Source organism: Nyctereutes procyonoides, unplaced genomic scaffold (assembly GCF_905146905.1).
Source record: "Nyctereutes procyonoides isolate TBG_1078 unplaced genomic scaffold, NYPRO_anot_genome, whole genome shotgun sequence".
In the NCBI taxonomy this organism is placed as follows: Eukaryota; Metazoa; Chordata; class Mammalia; order Carnivora; family Canidae; genus Nyctereutes; species Nyctereutes procyonoides.
Window position 1 is genome coordinate 117,349,459 of NW_026575125.1, and position 12,132 is coordinate 117,361,590.

General features: G+C 37.2%; 1 protein-coding gene across 4 annotated transcripts in view; it reads right to left on the minus strand.

Moving 5' to 3' along the window:
* Positions 1–12,132, minus strand: part of GABRA3 (gamma-aminobutyric acid type A receptor subunit alpha3) — a 323,693-nt gene that overhangs the window by 31,833 nt on the left and 279,728 nt on the right. For all 4 annotated transcript variants that reach the window (XM_055338646.1, XM_055338645.1, XM_055338644.1 and 1 more), the window contains exon 8: positions 3,479–3,631. In XM_055338646.1, the coding sequence (XP_055194621.1) occupies positions 3,479–3,631 (153 nt within the window). The remainder of the gene's footprint in view (positions 1–3,478; positions 3,632–12,132) is intronic.

A 12,132-nucleotide genomic window follows, 5' to 3' on the forward strand; every position in this document is an offset into this window, starting at 1 on the left:
AGCACAGCCTGCAGCCCAGGGCGTGATCCTGGGTTCCTGGGATGGAGTCCCACATCGGGCTCTCTGCATGGAGCCTGCTTCTCCCTCTGCCTGTGTCTCCCTCTCTCTTTCTCATGAATAAATAAATAGAATCTTTAAAAATAAACACCCATTCACTTGTTGATGTATATCTGGATATTTTCAAATTTAAGATTTTACAAATAAAGCTACTGTGAACATTCTTGTATAAGCATTTTATATATGTATAAGCCTTTTATATATATATATATATATTGTCATTTCACTTGGGTATGAAGATTGGGTACCTAGATTTTAGGGTAAATGTATTTTTTCACTTTATAAGAAATGACAAAACTGTCTTTCCTAAGTGGTTGTACCATTTTATATCCTCACCAGTGGTGTATGAGGATTCCAATTGCTCCTCAACCTCATGAATATTTGGAACTGTCAGTCTTTTTAATTTTAGCTACTATGGTATTTATAAAGTGATGTCTCCATGTGGTTTTAACCTGTATTTTCCTGATATAAAATGTTGTTAAATATCTTTTCATGTTCTTATGGGGAATTTACATTTATTCTTGATGAAACGTCTATCCATGTATTTGCCAAGTTTTAAAATTAGACTATTTGTATTTTTATCATTGAAATTTAGGATCTCCTATATTTTTCAAATATATACTTTGTCATACACACACACACACACATACACACATTCTTCCAGTCTATGGCTTGCTTTTTCATTCTCTTAATGTTATTCTTTGATGAGTAGAAATTTTTAATTTTAATGAAATACAACTTATTCTTTTATTCTTCACTTATTCTTTGTACATTAAGGAATTTCTGCCTTCCAAAGGCTACAAAGACATGTTCTAAAAGCATGACATTTTTAGCTTCTATATTTAAACCTGTGATCAATCTTTAATTCTCTACAATGCCATTTCTGTCATAAATCAAGTTTTCATTTACGTGGGCCTACTTTTACTCTCTTTATAGTATTTGTTTTTTTCCCTTGTGTCTATAACACACACTCTTAATTGCTATAGTTTTTAAATCATTTTTGACGTCTTGTGGGGCAAATCCCTCCACTTTGTTCTTTTTTTAAAAAAAATTATTTATTTATTTTAGAGAGAGAGAGAGCGAGCGAGCACATAATTGGAGGTAGGGGGAAAGAGAATCTCCAGCAGACTCCCTGCTGAATGTGGAGCCCAACATTCACAACCCTGAGATTATGACCTGAGCCAAAATCAAGAGTCAGATGCTTAACTGACTGAGCCACCCAGGTGCCCCCACTTTGTCCTTATTCAGGAAGATATTGGCTATTCTTGGCTCTTTGTTCTTTCATAAAAAGTCTGCAATCACTTTTTATTTTTTATTTATTTTTTAAAAGATCATTTATTTATTCATGAGAGACACAGAGAGAGAGGCAGAGACATAGGCAGAGGGAGAAGCAGGCTCCCCACATGAAGCCCGATGCAGGACTTGATCCCAGGGTCCTGGGATCACCACCTAAGCCAAAGGCAGATGCTTAACCACTAAGCCAACCAGGCATCCCTGTAATCACTTTTTAAATTAACGTTTTATGTTGGAGGTTCTTACATCAATGCAGTTAGTGTAAATATGAACTCTAAACTCATGTGAGGCCACGTTTAAATTAAATAATAAATTCTTAAGGAATCCTATATTTTATACAGAGCTCAGGTCAAAATAGACATTCCTCTCCCTGCACTGATTACTGTATTTTTTCTTAATGTTCTTTCTAGGGCATAATCCTTCAAAGGTATTGGATTTATGGGATGAATCTTTGTATTCATTTCCTATGGTTTATGTGAAAAAGTTACCACACATTTAGTAGCTTAAAACAACACAAATATTTTTTCTTACACTACTGAAGGCCAGAGGTCTGGCAGTTTTATGGACCCCTTCCCCCTCTTTCAGAGCCAATAGCATATAGTATCTTCAAATCTCTCCACCTTCCTACATCACACTGCCTTTTGCTCTGTATTCAAATATCTTTCTGCCTCCCTCTGATAAGGACACTTGTGATTATACTTAGGGCCCAACCAGATAACCCAGGGTAATCTCTCCATCTCAAGATTCTTAATTTACTACACATTTGCGCTGTCCCTTTGCCATATAGGATAACATTCACAGGTTCCAGAGATTAGGACATGGAACTATTTGGGGGCCATGATTTAGTCTACCACAGCCCTAGTTATAATCCTAAACTTCACTCGGGCTCAAAGCCTTTCTTGTGTAACCTTAAAACTCAAAATATTATTTACTAAGACTAGTAGTCCATCTTCCAACTAAACTATAACAGTATCAGTTCATGTGATTTACACTCCAATTTTTAGTTCCCTCTTCCATTTGGGTCCTTGAGTATTTCCTTTAATTTCTTATCAGCTAAGATATTTAAAAATAATGTTTTTTATATTTTATCTAGCTTTTCTAGGATTTTGTAGAAGACTTTTCAGGGTGTGTAGTTTGTTATATTTCTAAAAATCGTTGACTCCTTTATAGATTCTGCTCTCTCCACTTCATTAGAACTTTTCAAGAACCAAGCATATCACCATACTCAACAGTCTCTACATGCTTCTTACCTAAAAAACACAGAATTTACACCAGATTATTATTTCCTGCTTTTTGAAACATTCTCCTCTTGACGTCCATGCTATCACATCCTTCTAGTTTTTTTTCCCCTACTTTACAGGTTACTCTTTCACTTTCTCTACTGCTGTCTCTTCTACCTGACCTAAATACCGCTTCTTTCTAAGACATTATTTACTATTTAACTACACAGTATAGCTTCAGGATATTGGTAGGAAATATTGGCTTTCTGTGTGGGTACTCAGTATATCCATGTGTATGCCTCACAGACACCACTGCCATGAAGGTAAAACAAGCAGAAAATGTTCTATATGTTTTAAGTCTCCCAGGAGAAAATGCTAATGATGTATAAATCTCTTTTAAGACATCAGTAACTTTCTATTGAAGTAAATTTCCCTGATTGTGGGTACTATTGAAAAACCCTTCAAACTTCGTGTAGCATTTACTGATAATTTGTACTTTCAAAAAAGCTAGAGGAGAAACAGCAATGTCAGATGATTATAAAAAAAAAAGATCATAAAAAAGTACTCAATCCAATTCTCTGCTGTCAACTTAGTTTCCCACTTGTCACCGTCTCTAGCTCTGCTCACTAATTTCCTCTTTTTCACTGAAGGCTCAGTCCCTCCCCAGTTCTTGAAGCAAACGTGACTGAGACAGGAGGCATTTTAGTAATCTTACTACTCCAACACTCTTCTTATTTCCACTTTTTTGTTAAGAATTCAGTTGCTTGAAACACCAGGATCTGATGTCTCAATTACTAACATTGGGCTGAGGCATTGCTCCCATCCACTTTCCTTATCCTTACTCTGACAGTCCATTGTATGACTTTGCCAATGACCCACCTGTTCATTATCCATAAAACAACACTCACCAAAGACCGTGCGGGCAGGGACAGATTCTCTGTTGAGCCAGAAAGACACTTGTGACAGAATGACAGTCATGATACATGGCAAGTAAGTCTGGATCACAAAGTAGCCAATTTTTCGTTTGAGATGAAAGTGGGTTGTCATGACGACATATTCTCCTGGAGAGAGAGTAAAATTAGGCAATATATAGCTGCATAAACATTGTTAAACCAAGGTGGGCTCCAATACATTCCAGCACCTCCCAAGTTCACATATCCAGATCTCTTTAATAATCATGAAGTAGTACAATTTTTTGTGCAAAAATGTATGCTAACACTGTACCAACACAGCTTGTTCACAGCAATTTTGATACAGATTCATCCAAATAAATCAGTGTCTTAAATAATAATAAAAAAAACAGTCTCTTCTACAGCATTTGCTATGTGATTGGCACTCTTCTAGCACTTTAACATTTAATATCTTAAAATACTTAATGTTTATAAAAATATTATAAGGTAGATACTATTGCTATCCTTATTTTATAGTCCAATAAACTGAGGCAAAGAGACATTGAACAACTTATGCAAGGTTATCCAGCTACTAAGCAGTGGAGCCTGAATTCAAGGCCATATGAGTTCCACAGGTTATACTTTTTAACCACTAAACTCTGCTGTTTGAATGGACTTACAGAGTTAGAACCAAAAGTTCATATAGCAGAATGTGGGTTGGCCTATATCACCCCATTCCAAAAGAATAGTGAACACTTACTGAGCTCTTACTATGTGACAACTTTGAGTGTTTTGCCTCTGCCCTTTCTCTCTCTCAAATACATTTAAAAAAAGTAAAGAAAAATCTTCCACCTAGGCTTCCTACTTGTTATGGGTTGAATTGTGTCTCCTAGAAAGATATGGTGAAGTCCTAACCCTGAGGACTTCAGGATGTAACCTTCTTTAGAAAAAAATAAAAAAGGTTGTTGCAGGTATAATTAGTTGGGATGAGATCATACTGGAGTAGGATGGTCCCTAAACCACTATGACAGATGTTTGTATAAAAAGAAGATAGACACACACAGGGAGATATATGATGCCATGTGATGATAGAGGCAAAGATTGGAGAGATGCATCCATTAGCCAGGGAATGCCACAAATTGCTGTCAACCATCATTGACTTCTCTTTCTCCCTCCTTCATTCATGCATGCATTTATGTGCACACACAGAGGTATCCAATCAATCAACAAACCCTGACAGTTCCTTCTTAAAAAAATATTCATACTTTGACTACTTCTCATTACCTCCACTACTACCACTCATCTCTTCCCTAGATCCTGTAATAGCTTTCTAATTCGTCTCACCCCCTTCAAAGCATTCTTAGTATAGTAGTCAAAAACGATCATATTAAAACATTAAGTTAGATCTGGTCTCTCTATTGCTTAAGACTCCAGTGGCTTCCCATCTTTCAGAGTAAAAAAAAAGCCAAATTCCCCAAAATAGTCCCCAAAGGCCCAGGCAATCTGATTGCTCTACTATTTTACTTATTAGAGCTTATTATTTTTCATCTCTCTCCCTCTACCCACATTTGGTTTTGGCAGGTCTCCCATAGGCAATTTCCCACTTTGTTACCCCACCCACTCCCTCATACCTAAGCAAAGGAAGCAGCATCTGGTCATCCAAAGCTTAAGTTACAATCCTTTTTTTTTTTCTTTTAAGTAGGCTCCATGCCAAGAGTGGAACCCAGTGCTGGGCTTGAACTCATGGCTCTGAGATCAAGATCTAAACTGAGATTAAGAGTTGGATGCTGGGATCCCTGGGTGGCTCAGCAGCTTGGCGCCTGCCTTTGGCCCAGGGCATGATCCTGGAGTCCCGGGATCGAGTCCCGCATTGGGCTCCCTGCATGGAGCCTGCTTCTCCCTCTGCCTGTGTCTCTGCCTCTCTCTCTCTCTCTCTCTCTGTCTCTCATGAATAAATAAATAAAATCTAAAAAAAAAAGTTGGATGCTTAACCAGCTGAGCCACTCAGGAGCCCTGATATACAACCTATATTGTGTGTGTATTCACCTTCCAACTTGTTTATGTGAATATGGAAAATATAAATTGGCTTATTTTTAATTTAGCAAAGAACTCTCATACAAAATTATAAAATGTGTTCTTCATTTTAACTTTGGAGTTTCCTTTTTCTTTTTCAATGCTTCTATTTCTGCCTTTGTTCCCTGTACTCACCTGCTCTTTCCTTCTCCCCATCCCCCTCTCTTGTCTGTTTGCATTTCCACTCCTTTCTCTCCCTATTCTTCCCTTCAGCCAATCTCTCCAAAGAAAATGCACTGAAGATTTATTTTTAATGAAAGTTGGACTTTGATTAACTAGGACAATTTTTCCCCTTCCACATCTTAGTCTCATATCTCTAAACTCCTATTAATCCTGTATCTGATCATGTGGAATATTTAATATATAAAATGTATAATAAATATTATTCATAAATTAGTTATATTTGTAGATCTACAAGACAAAGCAAGTGGACTTTTAAAAAACTTATCAAATCAGGCATTAGTTTTAAATAACTGAATATATTTCCTTCAATCTTCTTTTATAACCTCTTTCTTTCAATTTCTGTCTTCCTATCTCATTTCCAAAGAAGCAAAGAGTATGCCTAAGATGAGCAAGATGGTGAAATAGGACATCCCTGCTCCAGTATCCTATCCAAATATATAGATTAGTAATTATTTACAGACAATAATACCTTTGTTAAAATCTGAGAACCAGGGGAGTAAAACTGAAACATCCTCTTGGAGCACAAAATCCAAGACAAGCCACATTAGAAAGGTAAGAGAAATGGCTTCACTTCGCCACCTATTTCTCTCCCCCAGGCCAGCCCAATGTAGCACCTAGAGGATTCCTCTGGGTCTGGGGTTTTTCTAGTGGGAAAAGGAGAGCCTAAGGCAGATAACCAGTTTCCCCCAGTATTCCAGAGCATTCCTCTGGAGGCCCATTTCTGCCTCGCCTACTGGAGGAATCAGGAAGGCTAGACCATTTGGAGTCAACTAGGAAGAAAGAAGGGGGGTGATGAAACTTACAGGCACCTGTGCTTGGATCTTGGTGGTAATACTGGGTCCCTGCTAGCAAACTTGCCTGATCAGAGTCCAGCCAGCAGTCTGTCCCCACCTGTATAGGAAACTCAACCTCTGAAAGCAGCCTGAAACTCTGGCAAACAGATGAGTACAGGCAGAGGTACTATCCAACAGCAGAGTTTGGACCAGCAGCAAAATTCCAGCAGAGGCCTTACCTAATGGTGGTAGTCTAGACAAAATGATCATACCCCTTGATGTCCTGGTGCCTCCACCTACCAAAAGAGTGACCTGCACAGGTCTAAAATAGCCTGGCTGTCTTGCCTGGGGGTCATGGTGACCCCCAACTACCAAAATGGAAACCCCCAGAGGTCAATACCTCCTGCTGCACTGCTGAGAGGGGGAAGGGATCGTGGCATTCCAATCCCCAAAGTGATGACCTCCATAAGTAAGTTGAAACAGGCCCATTGTAATACCTGGGATCCCTGCTCTCAAGCAGTAGAGCATGCCAGGGTTAACCTATGTTTCAAAATAGTGCGGTACCCAACTGCTGCCAAGTAGCTAGTTCCCCATGCAACAGAGGCCTCCTGTGGCCCTGCTGAATAGTGGAGCATGGATCACTGAATCATGAATAGATAACCTAAACAGAGCAATATGGTACAAGGAGATGTAATCAGTAATAAAGCAACTCCCAACAAAGAAACGCTGAGGACAAAATGGCTTCATGGGTAACCAAACATTTAAAGAATAATAAATGCCAATCCTCCTTAAACTCTTCCAAAAAATTGAAAAGGAGAAAGTGCTTCCAGAGTCATTTTAGAAGGCTAGCATTGCCCTGACACCAAAACCAGATAAAGATTTAGAATTAAAGAAAATTACAGTTGACTCTTAAATAATGCTGGGGTTAGTGGCACCAAAGCCTCACATGATGGAAAATCTGCCTATAACTTCTGATTCCCCCAAAACTTAACTACTATAATCAACTGTTGACCAGAAGCCTTACCAATAACATTGGATTAACATAAAATTTGTATAAGTATCATGTACTGTATTCTTACAATAAAGTTAGGGAAAAGACAATTTTATTAAGAAAATCATAAGGATGAAAAAATATATAGTACTTTATTTATTGATACTATAAGTTTACTTCATCTATTTATAAGACAAACCATCTGTTGGTGCCTACATCAATACTGTCTTTATAATACAAAACACTATAAATGCTATACACGTAACTGACACTAGACATCAAAAATGAAAATGTGAAAAAGAAATTAATATTTATTTACAAATATAACAATTCATGCATTGATATCAAAGAAGCAGCAATGTGATTGCTTTATGGTAGCCTAGTATAATCAATACAATTCCTTCATGGTGGCTTAGCCCATACACTGATGAATGAATCATCATAACATTTTTATGGCATACAGCATTATAGTCATGTTCATAATGTGGTATTGGAAACACTGATACTTAAAAAGAAAACACTTGCCTGTGATGATAGACTGATATGCATTATCTCCAATTAGAAGAGAGAATTACTGTATGGTAATGTAATTCTTTGAAAGCAAAGTTATAAAACAGAAAACTAATACATTATTAGTTTTATATTAAATATCACTCACTTTATGTTTATGTAAGGATTGGCTATCCACTTCCATGCAAGCCTTAACACAGGATGTTCTTCACAATGAATATTTAGGTAATGATGATGACACAATAATGTCTCATACAATTCTTGCTGTACAGTTATTAGATATTCACTTAAGGACACAAACACACAACAGATAAATTAATTAACTATAGGCCATGATGATTATTTACTATTCATTAAGTAGAATTGGATCATTGTAAAGGTCTTCAGGAAGAGGAGGAATTGGTTTTTCTGCCTCATGGGTGGCAGAGATGGAAGTGGTGGAGGAGATAGAAGGGGGGGTAGGAGAGGCAGGCACACTCAGCATAACTTTACAGAAATACATTCTAATGTCCATCTGACTTGTTTTTGTTTTCTCATTTCTCTAAAAACATTTCTATATGGTACCAATCCTTCTTCCACCACTTGCCTTAGTTTCAGTGTCCATATTATAGAAGGGTCCATGTCATAAAAAAGTCAAAAGCAGTCTTGAATAATTGGAACCCCTCCTCCAGATTGTCTAATGTCAATTTGTTTTCTGGCACTACTTCTACCATCATCTTCCTCATTGTCTGGCACTGGTCAGAAGCACTCATCTCCATCAAGTTGTCTTCTGTTAATTTCTCAGATGTGGTGTCTATTAGCTCTTGAATTTCTACAAGATCCATATCTTGAAACCCTTCAATCCCCCCCCCTTTTTTTGCCATACCACAATTTCTTTCATTATTTCTTTGGTTCTATCATAAATCATGTGAAGTCATGCACAATATCTGGACACAGTTTTCTCCAGCAGGAACTGATTGTTTCAGACTTGATGGCATCTTCAGTGTTACAATCCTTCCAGATTTTCATGTTATTCTCTGTATTGGGGTTCTCCTGCAGAGTTGATGATCTTTAACATAGAGTACCATGTATAATGAAACTTAAAGGTCCTTGTGACCTTCTGATGCTGAGGCTGAATTAGAGGTGTTGTGTTTGGGGGCAAGTAGACCACTTCAATACTTTTGATGTTGAACTTACGGGTTTTTGGGTGGCCAGGTGCATTGTTCAATATAAAAAAAAAAAACTTTAAAGACAGTCCCTTACTGACAAGGTACTTCCTGACTTCAGGGACAAAAGATTGATGGAAGAATCCAGAAGAAGTGTTTGCCTTCTTGCCATACAACAAAAAGACTGGCAGCTGGTATTTATCTTTTCCCTTCAAGGTTGGAGTGTTAGCAGTTTTATAGATAAGAGCAGTTTTGATCATAAACCTGACTACGTTTTCACAGAACAGTAGACTAAGTCTTGTCCTTCCCATCCTTAAATCCTGGTGTTCACTTATCTTCCTTACTAATAAATGTCTTTTGTGGCATTTTTTTCCAGATAGGTCACTTTCATTTTGTGCATTAGAAATTATGCATTAGAAGCCTGTATAGGCAGATATCTTTTTTCCTTAATGATTTTTTTTCCTTAATGATTTTTTAATGGTGTCTGGGAATTCATCTGCTGCGTCCTGGTTACAAAATCTCTTTCTCCTGTTATTTTGACATTTTTAAAGCCAAAAAACTTTCTAAAATTATCAAACCATCCTTTGCTGCCATTAACTTCCCATACTTTGTCCTTCACTTTCCCTTTACTTTAAATTGACATTTAATGATTTCACTTTTTCTTAAATCATATTACAAATATGCTTTTCTTATAGCAATCCTGCACATAAAAGCTGCACTTTCAATGAAAAAAACAAAGATATTTCACAAAAAATACAAGGTTTTTACCTGCAGATGTGGTTGCAGTGATACCTTCACAAATTTCCTTTTTTTTTAAAAAATTTTTTTATTTATTTATGATAGTCACAGAGAGATAGAGAGAGGCAGAGACAGAGGCAGAGGGAGAAGCAGGCTCCATGCACCGGGAGCCTGACGTGGGATTCGATCCCGGGTCTCCAGGATCGCGCCCTGGGCCAAAGGCAAGCGCCAAACCGCTGCGCCACCCAGGGATCCCTCCTTTTTTCTTTTTGTAATGGTCCTTACTTATGTTGGGTTTATTTACCTTGAAATGGTGGGAAACTGAAGCTGTAGACCTCAATCTATGGTACATTATCAAGCAATTGAACTTTTCTTGTAATGTTATGACTTCTCTGCATCTTAGAAACTCTCTTAGAATCACTAGTGGCACTTTGTATGGTTTCCATGGTGTTACTCAAGGTATTGCACTAAACATGATGAAAAATATGCAAGAACCATGAGAGATCACTTTCTACTGTGACACACAATTTACTGTAGAGATGAACTGCTCATAGGGAGATGATTAGCATCACATAGTGTTTTAAGTGGATACTCACAACACTTGATCTCACTAGAAGAGCAACAGGAGGTGGCTATAAAATTCTTAATATAATGCAGCATGTACTGTGGTTAATTTTATGCAGTTATGATTTAACACTGCATCATTACATTTGTTTACATTTCTTTCAACTGTGAATGATCCCATGAGCCATTTCTGTATATGTGCATAACTTTTGATAAATTTTAACTTTTTATAATATATTTGTATATATTTTATGGTAGTAAATAAAAACATAGACTAGTATCTACATATATTTTGTGTATTCATGGCGTATCAAACTTATTCTTAATTTTTTTTGATATTCTGAGGCTATGTGGTTCATCTGTGAGTTTCCTCAAATTGTTACAAATCTCCAGATATTTTTCCAATATATTTCTTGAAAAAACCCCACATACAAGTGGAATCATACAGTTCAAACTTGTGTCGATCAAGGGTCAACTGTACAGGCCAATATCCCTGAAGAATACAGGCACAGAAATTCTCAACAAATACTGACAAGAAATTCAAGAGCACTTTAAAAGAATCAAACACCATGATTCAAGTAGGATTTATCCCTGGGATGCAAGAATGGTTCAACATTTGCAATTCCATAACTGTGATACATCACATTAATAGAATGAAAGAAAAAAATCAAATGATCATTTCAACAGATGCAGAAAAATAATTTAACAAAATTCAATATTCATTCATGATAAAAGCTCTTAACAAATTGAGTATAGAAGAAATGTACCTCAATATAAAAAAGTCCATATATGGCAAGCTCACAACTAACATTGTACTCAATGGTGGGTTGAAAACTTTTCCTCTAAGATCAAAAGAAGACATAAGTCTCCACACGTAGCACTCCTTTCAACATAACACTGAAAGTCCTGGCTGGAGCAATCAGGTAAGAAAAAGAAATAAAAGGCATCAGAATTTGAAAGGAAGAAGTAAAATTGTCTCTATTTGCAGATGACATAATTTTATATATAGACAACCTACAGAATGGGAGAAGATATTTGCAAATGATGTATCAGATAAAGGGCTAGTTTCCAAGATCTATAAAGAACTTATTAAACTCAACACCAAAGAAACAAACAATCCAATCATGAAATGGGCAAAAGACATGAACAGAAATTTCACAGAGGAAGACATAGACATGGGCACCATGCACATGAGAAAATGCTCCCCATCACTGGCCATCAGGGAAATACAAATCAAAACCACAGTGAGATACCACCTCAAACCAGTGAGAATGGGGAAAATTAACAAGGCAGGAAACCACACATGTTGGAGAGGATGTGGAGAAAAGGGAACCCTCTTACACTGTTGGTGGGAATGTGAACTGGTGCAGCCACTCTGGAAAACTGTGTGCAGGTTCCTCAAAGAGTTAAAAATAGATCTGCCCTACGACCCAGCAATTGCACTGCTGGGGATTTACCCCAAAGATACAGATGCAATGAAACGCCGGGACACCTGCACCCCGATGTTTATAGCAGCAATGTCCATAATAGCCAAACTGTGGAAGGAGCCTCGGTGTCCATCGAAAGATGAATGGATAAAGAAGATGTGGTTTATGTATACAATGGAATATGACTCAGCCATTAAAAATGACAAATACCCACCATTTGTTTCAACGTGGATGGAACTGGAGGGTATTATGCTGAGTGAAATAAGTC